The 27,302-nt window shown below is 37.6% G+C and overlaps 1 protein-coding gene across 1 annotated transcript in view; it reads left to right on the top strand.

Moving 5' to 3' along the window:
• Positions 1–4,832: 4,832 nt before the first annotated feature.
• Positions 4,833–27,302, top strand: part of LOC128685938 (uncharacterized) — a gene marked incomplete at its 5' end in the record, with an annotated part of 637,739 nt that continues 615,269 nt past the window's right edge. The window contains 1 exon segment of the mRNA XM_070083119.1: positions 4,833–4,985. Coding sequence (XP_069939220.1) covers positions 4,833–4,985 — 153 coding nt within the window.

Below are 27,302 nucleotides of genomic sequence, written 5' to 3'. Positions count from 1 at the left end.
TATGTCATTTTGACAGCTGCTGACTCCTGGTAATTTACACTATGGAGGAGAAGGAGAAGGAGGAAGAGTAGGGGGAAGATGAAGAAGAGGAGGAGGAGGAGGAGGAAGAGGAAGAGTAGGAGGAAGAGGAATAAGAGGAAGAGGAGGAAGAGGAATAGTAGGAGGAAGATTAGGGGGAAGAGGAGGAAGAGGAAGAAGAGGAGGAGGAGGAGGAGGAAGAGTAGGAGGAAGAGGAAGAGTAGGAGGAAGAGGAAGAAGAGGAGGAGGAGGAAGAGGAGGAGGAGGAAGAGGAAGAGTAGGAGGAAGAGGAAGATGAAGAGTATGAGGAAGAGTAGGGGGAAGAGGAGGAAGAGTAGGGGGAAGAGGAGGAAGAGGAAGAAGAGGAGGAGGAGGGTGGAACACTAGTACACTGGTACTGGTACACTAACATTTCTGTCTGTCTATTTGTCTGTCTGTCAAGCTACCTGTCTATCCGTCTAGCTCTCTGTCTCAGAGAGCCACAAGACTGCCTCATCACTTTTACTCACATCTTCAAGCAGAGTATAGCACTTTGTCTGGATTTCTTGGGTTATCCTAGGTAATTTATACTATGTATACTTGTATTTATGTGTACCTGTGAGACAGAGGTAGACAGACAGATAGAAAGAGAGAGACAGATTGAAAGAGATAGAATGAGGGAGAAAGATAAAACACCATTGTGTATGACACCATGTTTCAGAGTTCCACAAGCTGCAGAACTAATAGGAATATGTTCAGTGACTGTATATTGGTATATATATTATAGAACAATAATAATAAACAATGTTTTGTATTGTTTGTTTTTGTAAACAAGTTTTGTAAACAATATATTGATAATTATGACTTAAGAAATCGTAATGACACGATTGCAAATAAACCATACCCCCGGCCGGGATTGAACCCGCGGTCATAGAGTCTAGTGGTTAGCGCGACGGGCTGGAGTTTTGAGACTCTATGACCGCGGGTTCAATCCCGGCCGGGGGTATGGTTTATTGATAATTATGTTTGTGTGCTTATTGTGTTGTATACAACGAGTGTATATATGTACATTGCACCTTACTTTGGTCTCATAGGCCACATAAGTTATGTGAAAAAATAAAATAGTGAAAAAAACAACAAACCTTCAAATACAAGTAAACTAAAGTTTACCGGGTGAGGGGCAGTCGCTGCTGTTGCCATACGCGGCTCATTTTCTGCAAACTTCATGCATCCATATCTCCGTAAGTATTGATGGTAAAATTTTTTTGTTTATCCTATAATGTTTAGAAAAAAAAACTCTATTTTTTCATAAGAAAAAAATAATTTTTTTTTTTTTGAAATTTGGCCGACCCTGAGAACGAGTTTCGGAGAGGGCCTGTCGACCCTCAAAGGGTTAAATATGAAATTTTTTCCAGTCTTGTTGGAGTGTTGGAAACAAGAACATTTTCTATAGTTCAACACAAAACAAATTGTGTACACTATAATATTACTGGCGGTAACTGTAGAAAATTATTCCTTTTGTATGTCTTCACTCAGAGCGTCATTTCTTCTAAAAATGGTGTTACATGAGAATAAGAGTGTTGCTCTTTATTTATTCTACTGTACCAACTTGGAGACAACTTGTACACAATGTAAAGTGTTTGTATTATGGTACAGCCTCTCCTCATTTAGCAACTTACTCGTTTATCAATGACTTGGGCTTACAACGGGCTCTGACTAGTGTGCTTACCTAAATAATGTATATCGGAGCTGATTTCCTCTATTTTGTTTATTACAGTACACAGGACACTACTGTATAAACATTTAAAAATACACTAAATGATGAAAAGGTGACATTAAAACAATATCAAAGATGGTTGACTCAAACCCACTACCATTTTAGTGTGCTCCTCGCTTAATGATGAATTCGTTTACCAACGTGGTCTTAGGAACGGAACTCCGTCATTAAGTGAGAAGAGGCTGTTTAATACAAACGTGTGTGAACCTAATAATGAGTGTACTATATGTGTATTTTAGTGTTTTATTTTTTAATGCCTAGTTCTGTTGCTAACGTAACCCTTTGACTGTCGGTGTCATATAAATACGTCTTATGAGCCAGTGTTTTTGACGTATTAATACACCAAAGTTCTAGCGGCTTCAAATCAAGTATAAGAAACCTGGTAGGTTCTCATGTGAGAGAATGGGTCTGTGTGGTCAGTGTGTGCAGTATAAAAAAAGTACAGCACGCAGTGCACAATGAAAAAAATAAAATTGGACTGTATTTTTAGATTAAAATGCCGAATTTGGGGTGTATTTTTGTGTAGTATTTATGGTTGCATTCTCATTTTCTTGGTCTCATTTGATAGAAACGAAGACATATTACAGAAATAGAGAGATTATTTTGATTGGTTTCATGATGAAACGGACCTTGAAATTGAGCTCAGAGTAGCAGAAATGTTCGATTTTTGCCAGTATTCAAGATTAAACAAATGACGTCACCGTCCAGTAGGTGTCCAACTAGCCATTCTGATATGCAGTCATGAATGGTTTGGCATTATTTATACAGTTATTACAACAATGCAGTATTCTGCATAACAGTAAATTTTCTTTTTTTTGTTTGAATAAAAATTCAAAATAGAAAGCCTGGAGACATGACTATTAAATAGAGAAAATCTTACTTTAGTGCCAGGAATGTCTGCATTGTTTTTTCTGAACCCTATTTTGAAATTGGCATCTTTTTTAATTTGTGTGATATTGGCCAAATTTCCAATCTCTAACCACTTTACTGGGTAGTTGAAATCAGTAAATGGGCAGTTTCTTGTACTCAGTCGATAGAACAAATAGAGTTCTAAAGAAATAGCTATAAGTTTGGTTGACTGGAACTATGGGAGTGGCTAAAAATTGGGCGAAATCGCCGATGCGTACATATCGCCAAGATCACTAACTTTGCGAGAGCTTAATTCCGTAAGTTTTCCATCAAATTTCATACTTTTGGTATCATTGCCATCGGAAAAAGATTCTCTTATCATTTCATAAGAAAAAGCTTTTTTTTCGAATTCACTGGTACCTCAGGATACAAACAGCTCAAAACGCGAACAATTATGTAAGTGCTTTCATAAGTGTATTTTTAGGAGTCTGAAATGGATTAATCTAATTTACATTATTCCTTATGTGAGCAAATTCATTTGATATCAGTACTCGAACTGCCTTCTGGAATGAAATAAGTTCATATCCCAAGGTACCACTGTATTTTGTGACACAAACACTTCAGGATTTGGGGTTAATATATGTTAGCGCAAACTTGATATTTAGCATTCATTTGCATTTATGATTGAAATAAGGGTGTTACACTTCATGGCGATTTCTGCTTTACGGCGGTAGCTTGGAACCTAACCTTCATATAAGTGGGGCCCTACTGTATTTTCATGTTTTATTGGCCTTATATGATTGTGCTGTTTCATTTTTTATTTATCTCTCCTATGCATGAAATTAAACATAGTATATATTATATGTATCATAAAAAAAAATTCAATGTTCAGGTGCTTCTCAACTGAGTACAAAATCAATTTTAATTTCAGTCTAAAACTGGCAGCTTAATTTTAAGAGTTTTCTTTGTTAATGTCATTTACCTCTAAATAACATACAGATTTTTTACCATTTTTTTATCACTGTCAGTATTGAATTAATTTAACATTAATAAATATTGTCTTCTGTTCCTGAGAATAATTTTATTATACTGGGACTTTATTAGTAAGGCAATCAGGGTATCAAATGATTTAGGTAATTAAAAACTGGTTATCAGATTGGAGGGAGTGAGTGAGTATGGAGGATGTGAATGTGTCCTAATATTTGGGGGTGGATGTGTCAGCAGATAGATATATAAAAGATGAGGTAAAAAATGGAATTAATGAAAAGGAAAAGGTTGGTGGTGCATTGAGGTATCTGTGGAGACAAAGGTTGTCCATGGAGGCAAAGAGGGGGATGTATGAGTGTATAGTGGTACCAACACTCTTTTATGGGTGTGAAGCTTGGTTGTGAATGTTGCAGTGAGGAGGTTGGAGGCATTAGAGGTGTTGTGTTTTGAGGGCAATGTGTGGTGTAAATATTATGCAGAGAAATCATTGTTTGAAGATTAGGAGGACGTGTAGAGTACTAAAAGTGTTTCCCAGAATGCTCAGGAGGTGTTGTTGAGGTGGTTTGGTCATTTAGAGAGGATGGAGCAAAATAGGATGACTTGGAAGGTGTATAAATTTGTAGTGGAGGGAAGACTGGGTAGGGTTCATCCTAGGAAAGGATGGAGGGAGAGGGTAAAAATTTTGTATGCAAGAGTCTTACACGTACAAAAGGCATGTGTAATACACAAATGACCCGCACATAAAAGAGAGAAGCTTACGACGACGTTTCGGTCCAACTCGGACCATTGACAAAGTCACATTGGCATGTGTAAATGTGTTGGATAGGAGTGAGTGGGTACAAGTGGTATTTTGGGACCTAATGAGCTGTTGGAGTGTGAGCAAGGTAATATTTTGTGAAGGGATTTAGGGAGACTTGAGTCCTGGAGGTGAAAAGTACAGTGCCTGCACTCTGAAGGAGGGGTTTGGGATATTTGCTGTTTGGAGGGATATCTAAACTTTCTTGTCTGTGTCCCTCTGGTGAGACAGTGATAGTGTGAATTATGGTGAAAGTGTTTCTTTTTTGGATTACCCTGCCTCAATGGGAGATGGCCAGTGTTAAAAAATGTATTATACACACACATGTACACATGCATGCATATATACTTTATATTTATTAATGATGAAAACATTTTGTGTTCCTTTTTTTTTATTTTTTATTTAATTTTTTTTTTATTTTTTTAGAAACTGGAGGAAGAAATGTCATTCTCTACAACTGTGGGTAAGGTTCGGAGGCGTTTCTGCGAGATGACTGAACAATTTTTGTTAATGGAACATCATAATGCTCAACCTGGCACTATACATAGAGAAAGCAGACACCACGAGATGCTAACTAAGGTAAAATGAAACTCTTTATTATGTACGAGGAATATCATTACCTGGGGTCTGCCTAATTATTAGGAATATTTTTTTAGTTATTGACTCTAAATAAATTTATATTAAGTGATTTACAAATTATGACATTTGCTCAACCATCTTAACAGTGTTTCAATATTTTATCAAGTTTTTCATGTAGTTGGCATGCTACTTTTAAAAAAATCACAGTAAAATTAAAAACACTTAAAAAAAAAAAAATATGCATGTTTACTGCTGAACCCCAAGAGTTACTGGATTTCTTCTGAGGATTACAGTATTGAGGGAGAGAACATAATTCTTTTACATGAAGCCTTAATTGGGTCAAGACAGGTTCTGGTCTCTTGCTGTAGTCTATAGGTTTAAACTTGTAGCATTTCACAATCACCTCTGACTTGCAAGAATGAAATATATTTAAAAAATAAAATTAGGTTGCCATGTGGGAAATACTTTGAAGGAGGGGTGGGAATATTGCAGTTTGGAAGTGCATCTGTGCTGGAATATCAGCACATCTCTGGCACAGCTGATGGAGTGAGTGATAGTGAAAGTGTTTTTTTTTTTTCAGTCACCCTACCTTGGCAGAAGATGGCCGGAGTGTTAAGGTGTTTATAATTCAAGGGGTCTTATAGGTAGTAGGAATTGTCACACTCTTTGCCGGTAGTGAAGGAGATTGGGAGGGTCTATAAAAGGAGTACAGTGGACCCCCGAGTTTCGTGATGAATCCATTCCAGAGAGTCTGCCAGAAGTCGGAATTCACGAATGTTGAAACCATTTTCCCCATAAGAAACAATGTAAATCCAATTAACCCTTTCAGGGTCCAAACCGTAGATCTACGCCAAAATTCTAGCAGCGTCAAATCTAGCGCGAGAAGGCTAGTAGGCCTACAGCTGAGAGAATGGGTCTGGGTGGTCAGTGAGCACACCATAGAAAAAATTTTGACGCCCGCATGGCATTGTGGGAACGCCGGCAAAGTAGCTTTGTTCATTGTGCCTGGCGGCAAGGAAACTCTCACTCCCCACTCACTCTCTGGGCGAATTCTGACTCTCCTCTTCACAACTTACAGTTCTAAGACTGATGGAAGTGGAGATGAAGACGAATTCTATGGTTTTGAACCATATGGTACCATTGTGCCATATGGTACAATGGTGCCATGTCATACAATGGTATATGGTACAATGGTATCGTATGGTAGAGTGGTACCATATGGTACAATGTACCATATAGTACATTGTACCATATGGTACATTATACCAAATGGTACAGGGTACAGGGACCCTAATGGAAATAAGTCTGTCTGACTTTTTTGGGTTATCCTAGGTTCTCCAAACATATGCTGCTAAGTATGATATTCTATGTAACTTTATTTGTGTATAACTAAACAAACTTACTTATGATGCCACATGCACTGGAGTAAATTTATTCAGGTGTACAGAAATACAATTACATAGATTATCATACATAGCAGCATACGTACAAAATCCTAGGATAACCCAAAAAAGTCAGGTTGACTTATTTCCATAGTTATCCCTGTATCTGTACCATATGGTGTCCTGTACTGTATGGTACCCTGTACCATATGGTACCCTGTACCATATGGTACCCTGTACCATATGTCATCCTGTACTGCATGGTACCTTAACCCTTAAACAGTCCAAACGTATATATACATTCACGCGCGTAGCGCCCCAAACGTATAAATACGTTTTCTTTGTCATTCATTCAACATTGCCACAATAAGCCTGAGTCACCTAGACATGAGAGAATGGGTGTGCGCACTCACTGTGTGCCATATTAAAATAATTGGGGATGGTTGGGTACCATATGCTCTTTTTTCCTATTAAAAAAAAAAAAGATTTTTTTTCTCTCAAAAAATTTGGGGCGCTACTTGAGTGAACGTATATATACGTTTGGACCGTTTAAGGGCTATACCATATAATACAATGTACCATATGGTACCCTGTAACATATGATACCGTGTACCATATGGTCAATAGGTGTTGGTGGCATGAGGCACCAGCCAAGATTGAGTGAGTGGCGACGGAAGCTAGCTACTGGCTTCGCAGTTTCCGAAACAAAGTGCTTTGTCATCCACCTAAAGGAACACGTCAAGTTCCTGTACACTTGTAAATATATAATAGAACATTACTAATATACAGCATTTTTGCATATTTTTGTTGTAAACTATTGTAAACAAAATAATAAAATATTAGTGTGTTTATTGTGTTGAATACAACAGCGGCAGCGGCAGCAACGGTATCCTACCAGCTCTTCTTTCTCAAAAAAAACATCGCTCATCAAAACTTGTGATGGCCTAAGTGAAAGTTCAACTACATGAACCCACGTAGACCACAACATGACCCAAGAATACTAAGAATGTAACCCAAATCTTGACAAAATTAGAAGATCTAAGGAAGACAGCCCTGCTAACCCAAACACTGCCTCCGCTGCCAGACAACCACTTAACCCAAGCTCCGAGAAAACAAGCCTTCTCCTCCATTGCTACACAGTATCTACTTCAGTGATACTATGAAAGGATATCGCAGAAGAAACAACACCAGTAATAATAGAATAACAGCAAGGACCCTAGAACTCAACTTGTCTACCCAGCAGGACGCCAGTGTATCATCAACCCCCCTCACCGCCGCCACCCAGGGAACAACAACAACAACAACAACAAACATGGCCGACTCCCCCTCCAACTCCACTCCCTTCAAAGGATTCACCCATGATAACTCAGGTATGATTATTCCTGACAATATCAAGGACTACATCGTTGCTCTAGAAAATGAAATCAAAGATATCAAAGCAACACTCGAGCGACGAGAATCCAAGATAACCAACCTCGAGAACAAGATCCAAAACCTTGAAGAGAAGATTACATCGGGAAGTGTTGACACAGAAAATACTCTAAAAGCAGCTATACCCAGTCACACTGAGCAAATAACAACAATAAATATGAAGGTTGAAGAAGCAATCAAGGACTGGAATCAGAACATGCACACTCGACTAAATGAATACCTTGATTTCCAAGACAACAAAACTGAACAAGATAAGTTGTCTGATGCAGTTATAATAAACAGTCCACACATTCCTAGTGACATAACACAAGCACAGTGCAAAGAAACTGCTATCAGGATAATACAGAACCACGTACAAGTCATCGTGCAAAACAATGAAATCAAAGAAACACGTTTGCTAGGAAAACCAGGAAGTAAACACAGTATAATGATCAGACTTCATTCATACGATAAAAGAAAGGACCTAATTAAATCAGCAATTACAATGAAAAATGGAGTGTACATAAATGAGTGTCTAACAAAAAAACGTCAAAACCTTCTGTTCAGGCTGAGAAAACTTAAACAGGAAAACAAAATACATCAGTGTTTCACGCGAGATGGGAAAATACTAGTAAGGAAAACATCAACAGGACAACAATATACCATCTCAAACGAACATGATTTCTCTACCTTCCTTAGAAAAGCTGACATTTCTGTAACAGATTAGATAAGTGCCCTTAATACATATATATGTGTGGTGCATATAGTGTACGTTATTATTATATTGTGCATTATTATTTTTATTATTTTTCATCACTAGCTAATACCAACTACCTCCAATACTCTATACTTCTTTCTTACTGCTATTAATTGCTCATAATTTTAAATTACAAGTCAAATCTTACTCCAAATTAATAATATTCATTATTCTTACCTGTCCATTTAATTTTGTTTATCACTACTTGTTTTTTAGTCACTTTTCATTGTGTATGCAATTAGTGTATATTCCAATTACTTTTTTGCAAGTACCAAAACTATCTTTTGCTAGCTAGTACCAACTACCTCATTTTTTTTTTACTTTTTATTGTGCAATAAACTGCTCAATTTATTTAATATTACAAATCAGATCTTACTCCTAAACCAATATTATTTCATAGTGACCATCTGTCCATTTAACTTTGTTTACCATTATTTAATTTTTAGTCCCTTATATATTTTCTCCTTTATTTTAGCTTTATATAACTACCCTGCCAAGTGAGTGTAAAACGAAGCCTGTGATTGTTTTACATGATGGTAGGATTGCTGATGTCTTTTGTCTGTCTCAAATATGCAAGATTACAGGCATGTCTTGCTACTTCTACTTACACTTAGGTCACACTACACATACATGTACACATTTATTTATACACACTCATCTGAGTTTTCTTTGATTTTATCTTAATAGTTCTTGGTCTTATTAATTTTCCTTTTATATCCATGGGGAAGTGGAATAAGAATCTTTCCTCCGTAAGCCATGTGTGTTGTAAAAGTCAACTAAAATGCCGGGAACAATGGGCTAGTAACCCCTTTTCCTGTAAAGATTACTAAAAAGAATAAGAAGAAGAAAATTGTCAAAGTGGGAAGTCTGAATGTGCGTGGATGTTGTGCAGATGATAAGAAAGAGATGATTGTGGATGTTATGAATGAGAAGAAGCTGGATGTCCTGGCTTTAAGTGAAACAAAGCTGAAGGGGGTGGGAGAGTTTCAGTGGAGAGGAATAAATGGGATTAGGTCAGGGGTTTCAAATAGAGTTAGAGCTAAAGAAGGAGTAGCAATAATGTTGAAGGATAAGCTATGGCAGGAAAAGAGGGACTATAAATGTATTAATTCAAGGATTATGTGGAGTAAAATAAAGATTGGATGTGAAAAGTGGGTTATAATAAGCGTGTATGCACCTGGAGAAGAGAGAAGTGTAGAGGAGAGAGAGAGATTTTGGGAAATGTTGAGTGAATGCGTGGGGAGTTTTGAATCAAGTGTAAGAGTAATGGTGGTTGGGGATTTCAATGCTAAAGTGGGTAAAAATGTTATGGAAGGAGTAATAGGTAAATTTGGGGTGCCAGGGGTAAATGTAAATGGGGAGCCTTTAATTGAGCTATGTGTAGAAAGAAATTTGGTAATAAGTAATACATATTTTATGAAAAAGAGGATAAATAAATATACAAGGTATGATGTAGCACGTAATGAAAGTAGTTTATTAGATTATGTATTGGTGGATAAAAGGTTGATGGGTAGGCTCCAGGATGTACATGTTTATAGAGGGGCAACTGATATATCGGATCATTATTTAGTTGTAGCTACAGTTAGAGTAAGAGGTAGATGGGAAAAGAGGAAGGTGGCAACAACAAGTAAGAGGGAGGTGAAAGTGTATAAACTAAGGGAGGAGGAAGTTCGGGTGAGATATAAGCGACTATTGGCAGAAAGGTGGGCTAGTGCAAAGATGAGTAGTGGGGGGGTTGAAGAGGGTTGGAATAGTTTTAAAAATGCAGTATTAGAATGTGGGGCAGAAGTTTGTGGTTATAGGAGGGTGGGGGCAGGAGGAAAGAGGAGTGATTGGTGGAATGATGAAGTAAAGGGTGTGATAAAAGAGAAAAAGGTAGCTTATGAGAGGTTTTTACAAAGCAGAAGTGTTATAAGAAGAGCAGAGTATATGGAGAGTAAAAGAAAGGTAAAGATAGTGGTGAGAGAGTGCAAAAGGAGAACAGATGATAGAGTGGGAGAGGCACTGTCAAGAAATTTTAATGAAAATAAGAAAAAATTTTGGAGTGAGTTAAACAAGTTAAGAAAGCCTAGGGAAAATATGGATTTGTCAGTTAAAAACAGAGTAGGGGAGTCAGTAGATGGGGAGATGGAGGTATTGGGTAGATGGCGAGAATATTTTGAGGAACTTTTAAATGTTAAGGAAGAAACAGAGGCAGTAATTTCATGCACTGGTCAGGGAGGTATACCATCTTTTAGGAGTGAAGAAGAGCAGAATGTAAGTGTGGGGGAGGTACGTGAGGCATTAAGTAAAATGAAAAGGGGTAAAGCAGCTGGAACTGATGGGATCATGACAGAAATGTTAAAAGCAGGGGGGGATATAGTGTTGGAGTGGTTGGTACTTTTGTTCAATAAATGTATGAAAGAGGGGAAGGTACCTAGGGATTGGCAGAGAGCATGTATAGTCCCTTTATATAAAGGGAAAGGGGACAAAAGAGACTGTAAAAATTATAGAGGAATAAGCTTACTGAGTATACCAGGGAAAGTGTACGGTAGGGTTATAATTGAAAGAATTAGAGGTAAGACAGAATGTAGGATTGCGGATGAGCAAGGAGGTTTTAGAGTGGGTAGGGGATGTGTAGATCAGGTGTTTACATTGAAGCATATATGTGAACAGTATTTAGATAAAGATAGGGAAGTTTTTATTGCATTTATGGATTTAGAAAAGGCATATGATAGAGTGGATAGAGGAGCAATGTGGCAGATGTTGCAAGTATATGGAATAGGTGGTAAGTTATTAAATGCTGTAAAGAGTTTTTATGAGGATAGTGAGGCTCAGGTTAGGGTGTGTAGAAGAGAGGGAGACTACTTCCCGGTAAAAGTAGGTCTTAGACAGGGATGTGTAATGTCACCATGGTTGTTTAATATATTTATAGATGGGGTTGTAAAGGAAGTAAATGCTAGGGTGTTTGGGAGAGGGGTGGGATTAAATTATGGGGAATCAAATTCAAAATTGGAATTGACACAGTTACTTTTTGCTGATGATACTGTGCTTATGGGAGATTCTAAAGAAAAATTGCAAAGGTTAGTGGATGAGTTTGGGAATGTGTGTAAAGGTAGAAAGTTGAAAGTGAACATAGAAAAGAGTAAGGTGATGAGGGTATCAAATGATTTAGATAAAGAAAAATTGGATATCAAATTGGGGAGGAGGAGTATGGAAGAAGTGAATGTTTTCAGATACTTGGGAGTTGACGTGTCGGCGGATGGATTTATGAAGGATGAGGTTAATCATAGAATTGATGAGGGAAAAAAGGTGAGTGGTGCGTTGAGGTATATGTGGAGTCAAAAAACGTTATCTATGGAGGTAAAGAAGGGAATGTATGAAAGTATAGTAGTACCAACACTCTTATATGGGTGTGAAGCTTGGGTGGTAAATGCAGCAGCGAGGAGACGGTTGGAGGCAGTGGAGATGTCCTGTTTTAAGGGCAATGTGTGGTGTAAATATTATGCAGAAAATTCGGAGTGTGGAAATTAGGAGAAGGTGTGGAGTTAATAAAAATATTAGTCAGAGGGCAGAAGAGGGGTTGTTGAGGTGGTTTGGTCATTTAGAGAGAATGGATCAAAGTAGAATGACATGGAAAGCATATAAATCTATAGGGGAAGGAAAGAGGGGTAGGGGTCGTCCTCGAAAGGGTTGGAGAGAGGGGGTAAAGGAGGTTTTGTGGGTAAGGGGCTTGGACTTCCAGCAAGCGTGCGTGAGCGTGTTAGATAGGAGTGAATGGAGACGAATGGTACTTGGGACCTGACGATCTGTTGGAGTGTGAGCAGGGTAATATTTACTGAAGGGATTCAGGGAAACCGGTTATTTTCATATAGTCGGACTTGAGTCCTGGAAATGGGAAGTACAATGCCTGCACTTTAAAGGAGGGGTTTGGGATATTGGCAGTTTGGAGGGGTATGTTGTGTATCTTTATATGTGTATGCTTCTAGACTGTTGTTTTCTGAGCACCTCTGCATAAACAGTGATAATGTGCGAGTGTGGTGAAAGTGTTGAATGATGATGAAAGTATTTTCTTTTTGGGGATTTTCTTTCTTTTTTGGGTCACCCTGCCTCGGTGGGAGACGGCCGACTTGTTCAAAAAAAAAAAAAAAAATAACTACCCTAGTTTATATATTCACAATTGTTAAAATAATCAAGGTGCTATTCTCAGGTGCTAAAGTAGAATAAGTTCACAATTTTGCCATTATATTCCAAAGCTCATTTATTTGATTACCACTTTATTGTTCACCCCAACTTATATTAGTCCCTTTTATATTATAATTTTATACTATAATTCTAACTTTAAAGAATTACCTTTATAGTACTACCTACTATCATATTCCCAAGCTCCATTATTTGATCATCACTTTATTTGTATTAGTCCCTTTTATATTGTCTCCTTTATTTTAGCTTAAAAAAAAACCTTAGCTCATTATTTCACATTTGTTAAATAATTCAGGTGCTATTTTTTAGCTTAAGACTATTTACTTTGTTTTATACTTAATTCTAACTATAGATTCACTACAAATCTTATGATTACAAACATTGATCGTGATACCAACCTCTTATTTAATGACTTAAATGAATCAAACAGTTACTGTAATTACTACACTGCAGAACAATCAAAGGCACTTCTCAGTGCCAACAACAACATAACTATCTTTAACTACAATATCAGATCTTTAAGCAAGCATTACGATGACCTCATAGCATTACTAAATTCCTTACATGCCAATATGTCCATCATTACACTAACTGAAACCTGGCTAAAGCCTGATAGTACAGATGTTTATGCCATTCCTGGTTACACAGCCATACACAACTGTAGGCCAGACCAACAAGGGGGTGGCACAGCCATATACTACTCAGACCAACTAGAATGTATCACTAATACTTGCACAAGGGATGAACATGGGGAATATATAATAGCCAAATTCAAATCCAAATAAATACAAAAACCTCTCACATATATAAACATCTACAGAGTTCCACAGTCAAACATTAGCCAATTTAGTCAAAACCTAGGAAGTATGATAACTGATGCACGCATGAACAAAGATCACTTACTACTCTCAGGTGACTTCAATATAAATCTCCTGCAAGACCAGGACCCACACGTTACTGAATTCACAAACACAATGAGTAACTGTATGTTGCTACCAACAGTAACAAAACCTACAAGAGTTACAGAGACTAGTGTTTCCCTACTTGACCACATCTGGACCAACACCATATCCCCTTTAAAATCAGGCATAATTACAGATAATACCACAGACCACTACCCTACTTTCCTCATAACAACTCTTGGTAAACTACCCCAAGACACTACTAAAGTCACCTTCAGACTTCACAATGAGGCAGCCATTAATAACTTCACAACAGCAGTAGCAAACATTGACTGGCACACTGAGCTAGAAATCTATACAGATATTGACGAATGTATTAATAATTTTCTAAAAAAGACCCAATACCTCTATAACAAGCACTGCCCTAAAAAAACTAAACAGATGACAGCTAAGAGACTGAACAGTCCCTGGCTAACACCCAGCATTCTCAAATCCATAAATACAAAACACCATTATGAAAAACAGTACAGAATGGGTCACATAACCAGAGACCAAACAAAACATTACTCGTCAATCCTAACCAGCCTGATAAGAAGGGCAAAAAAATTGTATTATGAGAACAGATTATCCAACTTACGAGGTGATATAAAAAAGACCTGGAAAACCCTATCAGTAATTCTGGGAACAAAAAAGATATCACGAAATAGCGAAATAAAATTAGCAAAATCAGATGAACCCCAACTCCCACCAACAGAAACAGCAAACAGACTCAATGATTTCTTCTCCACTATAGGACAAAACCTTGCCAATAAAATCCCAAGCTCAGATACCCCACCAAATGAGTACCTCACCGGCAACTACCCGAACACACTGTTCCTAGCTCCGACTAACCCATATGAAGTCTCCCTTATTATCAACGCACTAAAAAACCAGGCAGGAGATTTAAATACCTTACCTCCCTTTATATACAAAAAAGTGTCACAAGTGCTATCACCAATCATTGCAACACTCTTTAACAAATCCATTGAATCCTTCACCTTCCCTACAGTTCTCAAAATAGCAAGGGTCACCCCGATCCACAAAGGAGGAGACCAAACAGACTTGAATAACTATAGGCCAATATCCAACTTACACCCTCTCTCAAAAATCTTCGAAAAATTAATTCATAAACGAATCTACTCCTACCTTATTTCCCAAAACATACTCAACCCCTGCCAATTTGGATTCAGGCCTAATAAAAATACTAATGATGCTATTATACACATGCTAGAACATATATACACTGCAATAGAGAAAAAAGAAGTCCCACTGGGGATCTTCATTGACTTACGTAAAGCTTTTGATACAGTTGACCATGACTTGCTCCACGTAAAATTGTCACACTATGGTATAAGAGGGCACTCCCTCAACTACCTCAAGTCATACCTCAGCAACAGAAGCCAATATGTGTACGCAAATGGGGCAAACTCTTCTGCACAACCAATTACAGTTGGTGTCCCACAGGGAAGTGTCCTTGACCCTCTTCTGTTTCTCCTATACATAAACGACCTACCAAATGCTTTGCAATTACTCAAACCCACACTATTTGCAGATGACACTACATACGTCTTCTCCCACCCGAGCCCAGTCACACTAGCCAATACTGTAAATACCGAATTACAGAAAATATCTACCTGGATGAGGACTAACAAACTTACACTAAACATTGACAAAACCTACTTCATTCAGTTTGGTAACAGAGCTACAGATGTCCCTCTTAACATAATGATAAACGGATCACCTATCACAAAGCTAACAGAGGGAAAATTCTTAGGAATCCACCTTGATAATAGACTCAAATTTCATACACATATACAACAAATTTCTAAGAAAATTTCCAAGACTGTAGGCATACTATCGAAGATACGGTACTATGCTCCACAGTCAGCCCTCCTGGCCCTATATCACTCTATTATTTACCCCTATCTCACCTATGGAATTTGTGCATGGGGCTCAACAACAATTAACCATCTCAGACCACTAATTACCCAACAAAAGGCTGCAGTTAGAACGATAACAAATTCTCACTACAGGCAGCACACTCCACCAATATTCAGTACACTAAACCTACTCACCATACAAAACATCCATACTTATTACTGCACCTATTACATACATAGAACACTTAACTCTGATATTAACCCTCCCCTCAAACATCTCCTTGCCAAGCTCAACAGAACACATGACCATAACACAAGGCACAGATCACTCTTTGATGTTCCTCGTGTCCATCTCACACTATGCAAAAACTCAATGCACATAAAAGGCCGTAAAATCTGGAATTCATTACCTGTAAATATAAAAGAAACACTACCTGTTTATAAATTCAAGTCTCTTCTCAAAGAACATTTACTCACCCAAAACCAAATAAATACTGAATAACTGAACCTTATAAATTGTATATCTTAAATGTTTCTCACAATTATATCACATAAATGTTAAACCTAAACCCCAATCTAACTTTATTATTTTTTAAATACACTACCTAACAGAATACTTCATACGACTGAATGTACAACAATGCATGCAACCATATGACCTGTCTTTGTAATACTCACTTGTGCTTTATAGTAATCTGTTTACATTAATGTTTTTTCACTGATTTCATCATTGCTTAGTTAATCTTAAGTTAATTTTAAGCCAGCCCGTAATGCTATGCATAGTATAAGTGGCTTTGGCATGCTGCTCTTATCTGTATTTTTTTGTACCTCTGTATGTGTGCTCAAATTGTTAATAAATAAATAAAATAAATAAATAAATAAATATGGTATCATTGTACTGTATGGTACAATGTACCATATGGTACCATTGCATCATATGGTACCATTACACCATATGGTACCATAAGGTACCATTGCACCAAACGGTACTATTGTATCATATGGTACCATTGTATCATACGGTACCATTGTACCAAATGGTGCCATTGTACCATATGGTACCATTGTATCATATGGTACCATTGTATTATATGGTACCATTGTATCATATGGTGCCATTGTACCATATGGTACAATTGCACCCTATGGCACCATTGTACCATATGGTGCTATATGGTACCGTTGTATTCAGCACAATAACCATGCTAATATTTTCATTATTTTGTTTACAATAAACTTGTAAACAAGTTTTGTAAGCAATATAATGATAAAAAATTAGTACAGTTATTGTGTTGAGTACAATGAGTGTACACGTACACAATATACATTATACTGGTCTCACCGGCCACAAATGTTATTAGAAAAAGAAAAAAAATAGAAAAGAAAAGAAAAAAGTATAAAAAACGTAAAATAAAAAAATGGGATTTTGCGGAAGTCACTGATGTTGCTGCCACCCGGTCATTTTGGGTCAAGTTCCTGCTGCTGTATCTCGGTAAGTACTGATCAGAAAAAAAGAAATTTTTTGTCTTATTACCTTCACAAAAATATACTCTTTAATTCTGTAAGAAAAAAATCATTTTTTTTTTTTTTTTTTTTTTTTTTTTTTTTTTTTTTTTTAAATTTCTTGGACACTGGAGCATCACTTCAGATTTTGGCCTTGGACCCTGAAGGGGTTAATCTGTTCCAGACACCCAAAAGTATTAAAAAAAAATTTTTTTATAGATTAAATATATATTTACATACAGAAAAGAATGAGAAATCAAGAATAAAACAATAATAATAACATCACACTTACCTTTATTGAAGACTCTTGTTGGTGTATGGAAAACCGGAGGAGGGGAGAGGATGGAGAAGTTAAACTATTGTTTGGAAGGGGAATCTCCTATAAAGGGGACTCCCCTTACATAAAGAGATCTCTTGCAGCTCCACCCACTACCATAATCACTACCACCATCACTACCACCCTCTACCACCATCACTACCACCCTCTACTACCACAACCACTACCACCCTCTACCACCACAACCACTACCACCCTCTACCACCATCACAATCACTACCACCATCACTACCATCCTCTACCACCATCACAACAACTACCACCATCACTACCACTTTTGGTGTCATTACCATTGGGAAAAGAGTCTGTCATTTCATAAGAAAAAGTAACTTTTTTTTTTTTGACCCTGAACTGGGGTCTCGACCCTGAAAGGGTTAACCACATGATAGAGTGGAAAGCTAATATGAAGGACTTGGGAATGATACTGTCAGAGGATCTCACATTCAAAGATTACAACAGTGTCATTATCACATCTGCTAGAACAATGATAGGATGAATGATGAGAACCTTTAACCCTTTCAGGGTCGACAGGCCCTCTCAGAGACTTGTTCTCAGAGTCGGCCAAATTTAAAAAAAAAAAAAAAAAAAAAATCTTATGAAAAGATAGAGAATCTTTTCCCGATCATAATGACACCAAAAGTGTGAAATTTGATGGAAAAGTTACGGAATTATGCTCTCGCGAAGTTATCGGTTTCGACGATGCTTACACATTGGCAATTTTGCCCAATTTGAGCCCTATTTTCAGTCAATTCCAGTGTACTTGTCGACAAAACTTATAACTATTTAGCTAGAACTCCATTTTTTCTATCGAATGAGTACAAGAAACCACCCATTTACCGATTTCAACTATCCAATACAGTGGTTAGAATTTAGCAATTTTGCCAATTTCACACAAATTTCAAAAGATGCCAATTTCCAAATAGGGTCCGGAATAAACAAGAAAGACATTCCTGGCACTAAAATAACATTTAACTCTGTTCATTAGTCACGTCCCCATGCCCCTCTTACATTCTTTTGCTTTCCACTTTGAATTTTGATTCTTACAAAAAAATAGAAGATTTACTGTTATGCAGACTACTGCATTGGTGTAGAAATGGTATAAATAATATCAGCGCACTTCTGAAAGAATATTAGACTCACCAGTTGACGTGTATTGGACGCATAGCATGATTTGTTTACTTACGAACTTTGGTAAAAATCGAACATTTCTGCTACTTTGAGCTCAATTTCAAGGTACTTTTCTTTGTAAAACCAGTGAAAATCATTCTCAATTTCTGTAATATGTCTTCCATTCTATAAAATGAGACCAGGAAAACTAGAATACAATAATAAATACCATACGAAAATACAGTGCAAAGTCGCTGTTTTAACCCTTTGAGGGTCAACAGGCCCTCTCCGAGACTTGTTCTCAGGGTCGGCCAAATTTAAAAAAAAAAATTATTTTTTCTAATGAAGAGATAGAGAATCTTTTCCCGATCATAATGACACCAAAAGTATGAAATTCGATGGAAAACTTACGGAATTATGCTCTCGCGAAGTTAGCGGTCTCGACGATGTTTACGCATCGGCGATTTTGCCCACTTTGAGCCCTTTTTTCGGCCAATTCCAGTATACTAGTCGACAAAAATCATAACTTTCTCTAGAACTCCATTTTTTCTATTGAATGAGTACAAGAAATCACCCATTTACCGATTTCAACTATCCAATACAGTGGTCAGAATTTAGCAATTTTGCCAATTTCACACAAATTTCAAAATATGCCAATTTCCAAATAGGGTCTAGAATAAACAAGAAAGACATTCCTGGCACTAAAATAACATTTCCTCTGTTTGTTAGTCACATCCCCAGTCCCCTCTTATATTTCTTTGGCTTTCCACTTTAATTTTTATTCTTACAAAAAATAGAAGATTTTACTGTTATGCAGACTGCTGCATTAGTGTAGAAATGGTATAAATAATATCGGCGCACTTGTGAAAGAATATTAGACTCACCATGTTACGTTGGTAGGTCTTATTATTTTGATAGTAAGGTTCTCACTACATGTTCTAGTGTGGGGTAGCTTTTTACTTAATGGCCTTATCTGTCTAGGGGTAATACTTACATTATGGCTGATCATCCTGAGTGTCTCTGATATCCTTTCACCAGCCCTCTTCACAGGTTATGCAAACTACTACTATAAAAATATAACTGTATTCTCAATAGATATGTACAGAATATACAATTACAGCCTCACATTTTCAAAACAAAGATCTACACACTCCATAGCTGTTCTCCACATGGTGTATTCCAACAACTTTTGTCCTCTCTTCTTGACATAACTCTGGGCTAACCAGTGTTTTGACACACTTTAGTCACCCTGGGTATGGTGGCCACAACTTAAATTATAAAAACTCACCCCTGGAGCACACATGATGCCCCAAAAGATAGAAGAAGGACCCAGAGATCCTGCCAGGTTGAAGGTCAGCCACAGAGAGAGAGAGTCAGAGAGAGGGAGAGAGAGAGAAGCCTACCTAAGCTCCTCCCACCAAAACAAAAGACTGTTGCCAAGCACAATTCTCCAGTTACCACAATTCTACCACACCTTAATTTTACTTTTACAAAAAGAAATACAACTTTATAAACTACTTATTTAAATTGTGTGTTTATGTGTCTATAGTATAACCTATTATATTGAGAAAAATAGGCTTGACCCAGCTGCCTCTCAGTCATAAGGTTGATCAGCCCTTATGACATTTAGAACTGAGTCCCCATCAATTCAATATAATTAGGTATTCCAGAGTAACTGTTACTTATAAATACATGTTGGGTCCTATAGCCCCATAACACACCATTGGACGCTTGGCATGATTTGTTTACTTTTTAACTTTGGTAAAAATCGAACATTTCTGCTACTTAGAGCTCAATTTCAATGTACTTTTCATTGTAAAACCAGTCAAAATCATCTCAATTTCTGTAATATGTCTTCCATTCTATAAAATGAGACCAAGAAAACTAGAATACAACAATAAATACCATACAAAAATACAGTGCAAAGTTGCTGTTTTATTCCAAAAACACTGTCAAAGTTTTTTTTTTCTCATGCACTGTGTGCTGCAGGATTTTTTTATACTGCGCACACTGACCACGTAAACCCATTCTTTCATATGTATGCCTACCAGCTTTCTCCCACTAGATTTGAGGGCGCTAGAATTTAGGCGTGCTAGTACGTCAAAAACCCTGGGTCATAAGCCGTACTAGTACGGCCGAAACCCTCAAAGGGTTAATCCAAAAACATGGTCAAAGTTTTTTTTTCTCATTACGCACTGTGTGCTGCAGGATTTTTTTTATACAGCGCACACTGACCACATAGACCCTTTCTTTCATATGTAGGCCTACTGGCTTTCTCTCACTAGATTTGAGGGCACTAGAATTTAGGCATACTAGCACGTAAAAAACCCTGGCTCGTAAGCCGTACTAGTACGGCCGAAACCCTGAAAGGGTTAAAACAAGGTATGCCAAGCCAGTGAAGATCTTAGTTACTTGTTATCTCCAGGCTGGAATACTGCTGTACCCTAATGGCCCCCTTTCAAGGCAGATGAAGTTGCATATGTGTAGGATATACAGAGAACTTTCACTGTATGTATAAGTACAGTCACGAGTCTCAGTTACTGGGACCGTTTAACCCTTTCAGGGTCCAAGGCCAAAATTGGAAGGGGTGCCCCAGTATCCAAGAAATTTTGAAAAAAAAAAAATTATTTTTTCTTACAGAATTAACCCTTTGAGGGTCGACAGGCCCTCTCCGAAACTCATTCTCAGGGTCGGCCAAATTTAAAAAAAAAAAAAAAATATTTTCTCTTATGAAAAGATAGAGAATCTTTTTCCGATCATAAAGACACCAAAAGTTTGAAATTTGATAGAAAACTTACGGAATTATGCTCTCGCAAAATTAGCGGTCTCGGCGATGTTTACGCATCGGCGATTTTGCCCACTTTGAGCCCCATTTTCGGCCAATTGCACTGTACTAGTCGACAAAAAACATGAATATTACGCTAGAACTTCATTTTTCTATCGAATGGGTGCAAGAAACCACCCATTTATGAAATTCAACTTTCCAGTACAGTGGTCAGAATATAGCAATTTTGCCAATTTCACACAAATTTCAAAATATGCCAATTTCCGAATAGGGTCCAGAGTAAACAAGAAAGACATTCCTGGCACTAAAATGACATTTACTCTAGTCATTAGTCACGTCTCAAGGCCCCTCTTATATTCTTTTGCTTTCCACTTTGAATTTTTATTTTCACAAAAAATATAAGATTTACTGTTATGCAGACTACTGCATTAGTGTAAAAAATGGTATAAATATTATTGGTGCACTTGTGAAAGAATATTTGACTCTCCAGTTGACGTGTATTGCACGCTTGGCACGATTTGTTTACTTTTGAAGTTTGGTAAAAATCGAACATTTCTGCTACTTTGAGCTCAATTTCAAGGCACCTTTCATTGTAAATCCAGTCAAAATCATCTCAATTTCTGTAATATGTCTTCCATTCTATAAAATGAGACCAAGAAAACTAGAATACAACAATAAATACCATACGAAAATACACTGCAAAGTCGCTGATTTATTAAAAAAAAATGGTCAAAGTTTTTTTTTTTCTCATTATGCACTGTGTGCTGCAGGATTTTTTTTAGACTGTGCACACTGACCACATAGACCCATTCTTTCATATGAAGGCCTACCAGCTTTCTCCCACTAGATTTGAGGCCGCTAGAATTTATGAGTACTAGTACGTCAAAAACCCCTACGCGTAAGACGTACTAGTACGACCAAAACCCTCAAAGGGTTAAAGAGTATATTGTTGTGAAGGAAATAAAACAAAAAAAAATTCTGATCAGTACTTACTGAGATACAGTGTTGAGAAGTTGACCCAAAATGACCGGGTGGCGGCAACATCGACGATTTCCACATACGCGCATTATTTTATTTTACGTTTTTTTTTTAGTTTTTCTTTTCTTTTCAAATTTTTTCTTCTCCTACTAACATTTGGGGCCTGAGAGACCTGGTCAACAGAACACATGACCATAACACAAGGCACAGAACACTCTTTGATGTTCCTCGTGTCCATCTCACACTATGCAAAAACTCAATGCACATAAAAGGCCCTAAAATCTGGAATTCATTACCTGTAAATATAAAAGAAACACTACCTGTTTATAAATTCAAGTCTCTTCTCAAAGATCACTTACTCACCCAAAACTGAACCTTATAAATTGTATATCTTAAATGTTTCTCACAATCATATCACATAAATGTTAAACCTAAAACCCAATCTAACTTTATTATTTTTTTAAATACACTATCTAACAGAATACTCCATACGACTGAATGTACAACAATGCATGCAACCATATGACCTGTCTTTGTAATACTCACTTGTGCTTTATAGTTATCTGTTTACAATAATGTTTTATCACTGATTTCATCATTGCTTAGTTAATCTTAAGTTAATTTTAAGCCAGCCCGTAATGCTATGCATAGTATAAGTGGCTTTGGCATGCTGCTCTTATCTGTATTTTTTTTGTACCTCTGTATGTATGCTCAAGTTAATAAATAAATAAATTAATAAATAAATAAATAAATAATTAAATATAAATATGTATATAAGCTCACTGTGTTGAACACAATAACCACACTAAAGTTTTTTTTTTTTTTTATTATCACACCGGCCGATTCCCACCAAGGCAGGGTGGCCCGAAAAAGAAAAACTTTCACCATCATTCACTCCATCACTGTCTTGCCAGAAGGGTGCTTTACACTACAGTTTTTAAACTGCAACATTAACATCCCTCCTTCAGAGTGCAGGCACTGTACTTCCCATCTCCAGGACTCAAGTCCGGCCTGCCGGTTTCCCTGAATCCCTTCATAAATGTTACTTTGCTCACACTCCAACAGCACGTCAAGTATTAAAAACCATTTGTCTCCATTCACTCCTATCAAACACGCTCACACATGCCTGCTGGAAGTCCAAGCCCCTCGCACACAAAACCTCCTTTACCCCCTCCCTCCAACCCTTCCTAGGCCGACCCCTACCCCGCCTTCCTTCCACTACAGACTGATACACTCTTGAAGTCATTCTGTTTCGCTCCATTCTCTCTACATGTCCGAACCACCTCAACAACCCTTCCTCAGCCCTCTGGACAACAGTTTTGGTAATCCCGCACCTCCTCCTAACTTCCAAACTACGAATTCTCTGCATTATATTCACACCACACATTGCCCTCAGACATGACATCTCCACTGCCTCCAGCCTTCTCCTCGCTGCATCATTCATCACCCACGCTTCACACCCATATAAGAGCGTTGGTAAAACTATACTCTCATACATTCCCCTCTTTGCCTCCAAGGACAAAGTTCTTTGTCTCCACAGACTCCTAATTGCACCACTCACTCTTTTTCCCTCATCAATTCTATGATTCACCTCATCTTTCATAGACCCATCCGCTGACACGTCCACTCCCAAATATCTGAATACGTTCACCTCCTCCATACTCTCTCCCTCCAATCTGATATTCAATCTTTCATCACCTAATCTTTTTGTTATCCTCATAACCTTACTCTTTCCTGTATTCACCTTTAATTTTCTTCTTTTGCACACCCTACCAAATTCATCCACCAATCTCTGCAACTTCTCTTCAGAATCTCCCAAGAGCACAGTGTCATCAGCAAAGAGCAGCTGTGACAACTCCCACTTTGTGTGTGATTCTTTATCTTTTAACTCCACGCCTCTTGCCAAGACCCTCGCATTTACTTCTCTTACAACCCCATCTATAAATATATTAAACAACCACGGTGACATCACACATCCTTGTCTAAGGCCTACTTTTACTGGGAAAAAAATTTCCCTCTTTCCTACATACTCTAACTTGAGCCTCACTATCCTCGTAAAAACTCTTCACTGCTTTCAGTAACCTACCTCCTACACCATACACTTGCAACATCTGCCACATTGCCCCCTATCCACCCTGTCATACGCCTTTTCCAAATCCATAAATGCCACAAAGACCTCTTTAGCCTTATCTAAATACTGTTCACTTATATGTTTCACTGTAAACACCTGGTCCACACACCCCCTACCTTTCCTAAAGCCTCCTTGTTCATCTGCTATCCTATTCTCCGTCTTACTCTTAATTCTTTCAATTATAACTCTACCATACACTTTACCAGGTACACTCAACAGACTTATCCCCCTATAATTTTTGCACTCTCTTTTATCCCCTTTGCCTTTATACAAAGGAACTATGCATGCTCTCTGCCAATCCCTAGGTACCTTACCCTCTTCCATACATTTATTAAATAATTGCACCAACCACTCCAAAACTATATCCCCACCTGCTTTTAACATTTCTATCTTTATCCCATCAATCCCGGCTGCCTTACCCCCTTTCATTTTACCTACTGCCTCACGAACTTCCCCCACACTCACAACTGGCTCTTCCTCACTCCTACAAGATGTTATTCCTCCTTGCCCTATACATGAAATCACAGCTTCCCTATCTTCATCAACATTTAACAATTCCTCAAAATATTCCCTCCATCTTCCCAATACCTCTAACTCTCCATTTAATAACTCTCCTCTCCTATTTTTAACTGACAAATCCATTTGTTCTCTAGGCTTTCTTAACTTGTTAATCTCACTCCAAAACTTTTTCTTATTTTCAACAAAATTTGTTGATAACATCTCACCCACTCTCTCATTTGCTCTCTTTTTACATTGCTTCACCACTCTCTTAACTTCTCTCTTTTTCTCCATATACTCTTCCCTCCTTGCATCACTTCTACTTTGTAAAAACTTCTCATATGCTAACTTTTTCTCCCTTACTACTCTCTTTACATCATCATTCCACCAATCGCTCCTCTTCCCTCCTGCACCCACTTTCCTGTAACCACAAACTTCTGCTGAACACTCTAGCACTACATTTTTAAACCTACCCCATACCTCTTCGACCCCATTGCCTATGCTCTCATTAGCCCATCTATCCTCCAATAGCTGTTTATATCTTACCCTAACTGCCTCCTCTTTTAGTTTATAAACCTTCACCTCTCTCTTCCCTGATGCTTCTATTCTCCTTGTATCCCATCTACCTTTTACTCTCAGTGTAGCTACAACTAGAAAGTGATCTGATATATCTGTGGCCCCTCTATAAACATGTACATCCTGAAGTCTACTCAACAGTCTTTTATCTACCAATACATAATCCAACAAACTACTGTCATTTCGCCCTACATCATATCGTGTATACTTATTTATCCTCTTTTTCTTAAAATATGTATTACCTATAACTAAACCCCTTTCTATACAAAGTTCAATCAAAGGGCTCCCATTATCATTTACACCTGGCACCCCAAACTTACCTACCACACCCTCTCTAAAAGTTTCTCCTACTTTAGCATTCAAGTCCCCTACCACAATTACTCTCTCACTTGGTTCAAAGGCTCCTATACATTCACTTAACATCTCCCAAAATCTCTCTCTCTCCTCTGCATTCCTCTCTTCTCCAGGTGCATACACGCTTATTATGACCCACTTCTCGCATCCAACCTTTACTTTAATCCACATAATTCTTGAATTTACACATTCATATTCTCTTTTCTCCTTCCATAACTGATCATTTAACATTACTGCTACCCCTTCCTTTGCTCTAACTCTCTCAGATACTCCAGATTTAATCCCATTTATTTCCCCCCACTGAAACTCTCCTACCCCCTTCAGCTTTGTTTCGCTTAGGGCCAGGACATCCAACTTCTTTTCATTCATAACATCAGGAATCATCTGTTTCTTGTCATCCGCACTGCATCCACGCACATTTAAGCAACCCAGTTTTATAAAGTTTTTCTTCTTCTCTTTTTTAGTAATTGTATACAGGAGAAGGGGTTACTAGCCCATTGCTCCCGGCATTTTAGTCGCCTCATACGACACGCATGGCTTACAGAGGAAAGATTCTTTTCCACTTCCCCAAGGACAATAGAAGAAATAAAAAAGAACAAGAGCTATTTAGAAAAAGGAGAAAAACCTAGATGTATGTATATATATATATGCATGTGCGTGTCTGTGAAGTGTGACCAAAGTGTAAGTAGGAGTAGCAAGATATCCCTGTTATCTTAGCGTGTTTATGAGACAGAAAAAGAAACCAGCAATCCTACCATCATGCAAAACAGTTACAGGTTTTTGTTTCACAGTCATCTGGCAGGACGGTAGTACTTCCCTGGGTGGTTGCTGTCTACCAACCTACTACCTAAACGTTAAAGTTATTATCATATTATTGTTTACCACTTCTGTTTATTACAATAAACATGCACAAATATTGTATAATACTAATGTTCTATCATATATTTACATATTTACAATCACTGGACATGGTTTTAGAACTGCTGGAGCTTGTGGAACTCCTTGAAACAAGGCACCATGCACAGAGGTACCTTACATTCCTCGCACATAAACTGAGTGTCTTTGCGTCTTTGTTGCCATCGTTTTGTTTGTGCACAGACAATGCATCTTTTCTGAGCAAATTTCTTCTGAGTTGAAGGAAGCTGTATTATGAAATGATCACTTTCCCTCCTCAAACGCTTGGGTATATCCTGAGGAGTTCAAGGACGGTTTTGTATAGCAGGTGTTGTTACCTGGTACAGTGGACCCGCGAATTTAGTAGTGATGCTTCTGTATGCAAAACTATTTTTATTATCTATAAAATGTATTTTGTGTTAATATTTTTGGGTGTCTGGAATGGTTTAATTACATTTATACATTATTTCCCATGGGAAATACAGTGGACCCTCGCATAGCGCTATTAATCCGTTCCTGAGAGCTCAATGTTATGCGAAATTATCGTTATGCGAATTAATTTTCCCCATAAGAAATAATGGAAATCAAATTAATCCGTGCAT

Source organism: Cherax quadricarinatus, chromosome 9, assembly GCF_038502225.1.
Source record: "Cherax quadricarinatus isolate ZL_2023a chromosome 9, ASM3850222v1, whole genome shotgun sequence".
Lineage (NCBI taxonomy): Eukaryota > Metazoa > Arthropoda > Malacostraca > Decapoda > Parastacidae > Cherax > Cherax quadricarinatus.
The sequence above is the reverse complement of the archived record's forward strand: the minus strand, read 5'-3'. Positions and strand labels throughout refer to the sequence as shown.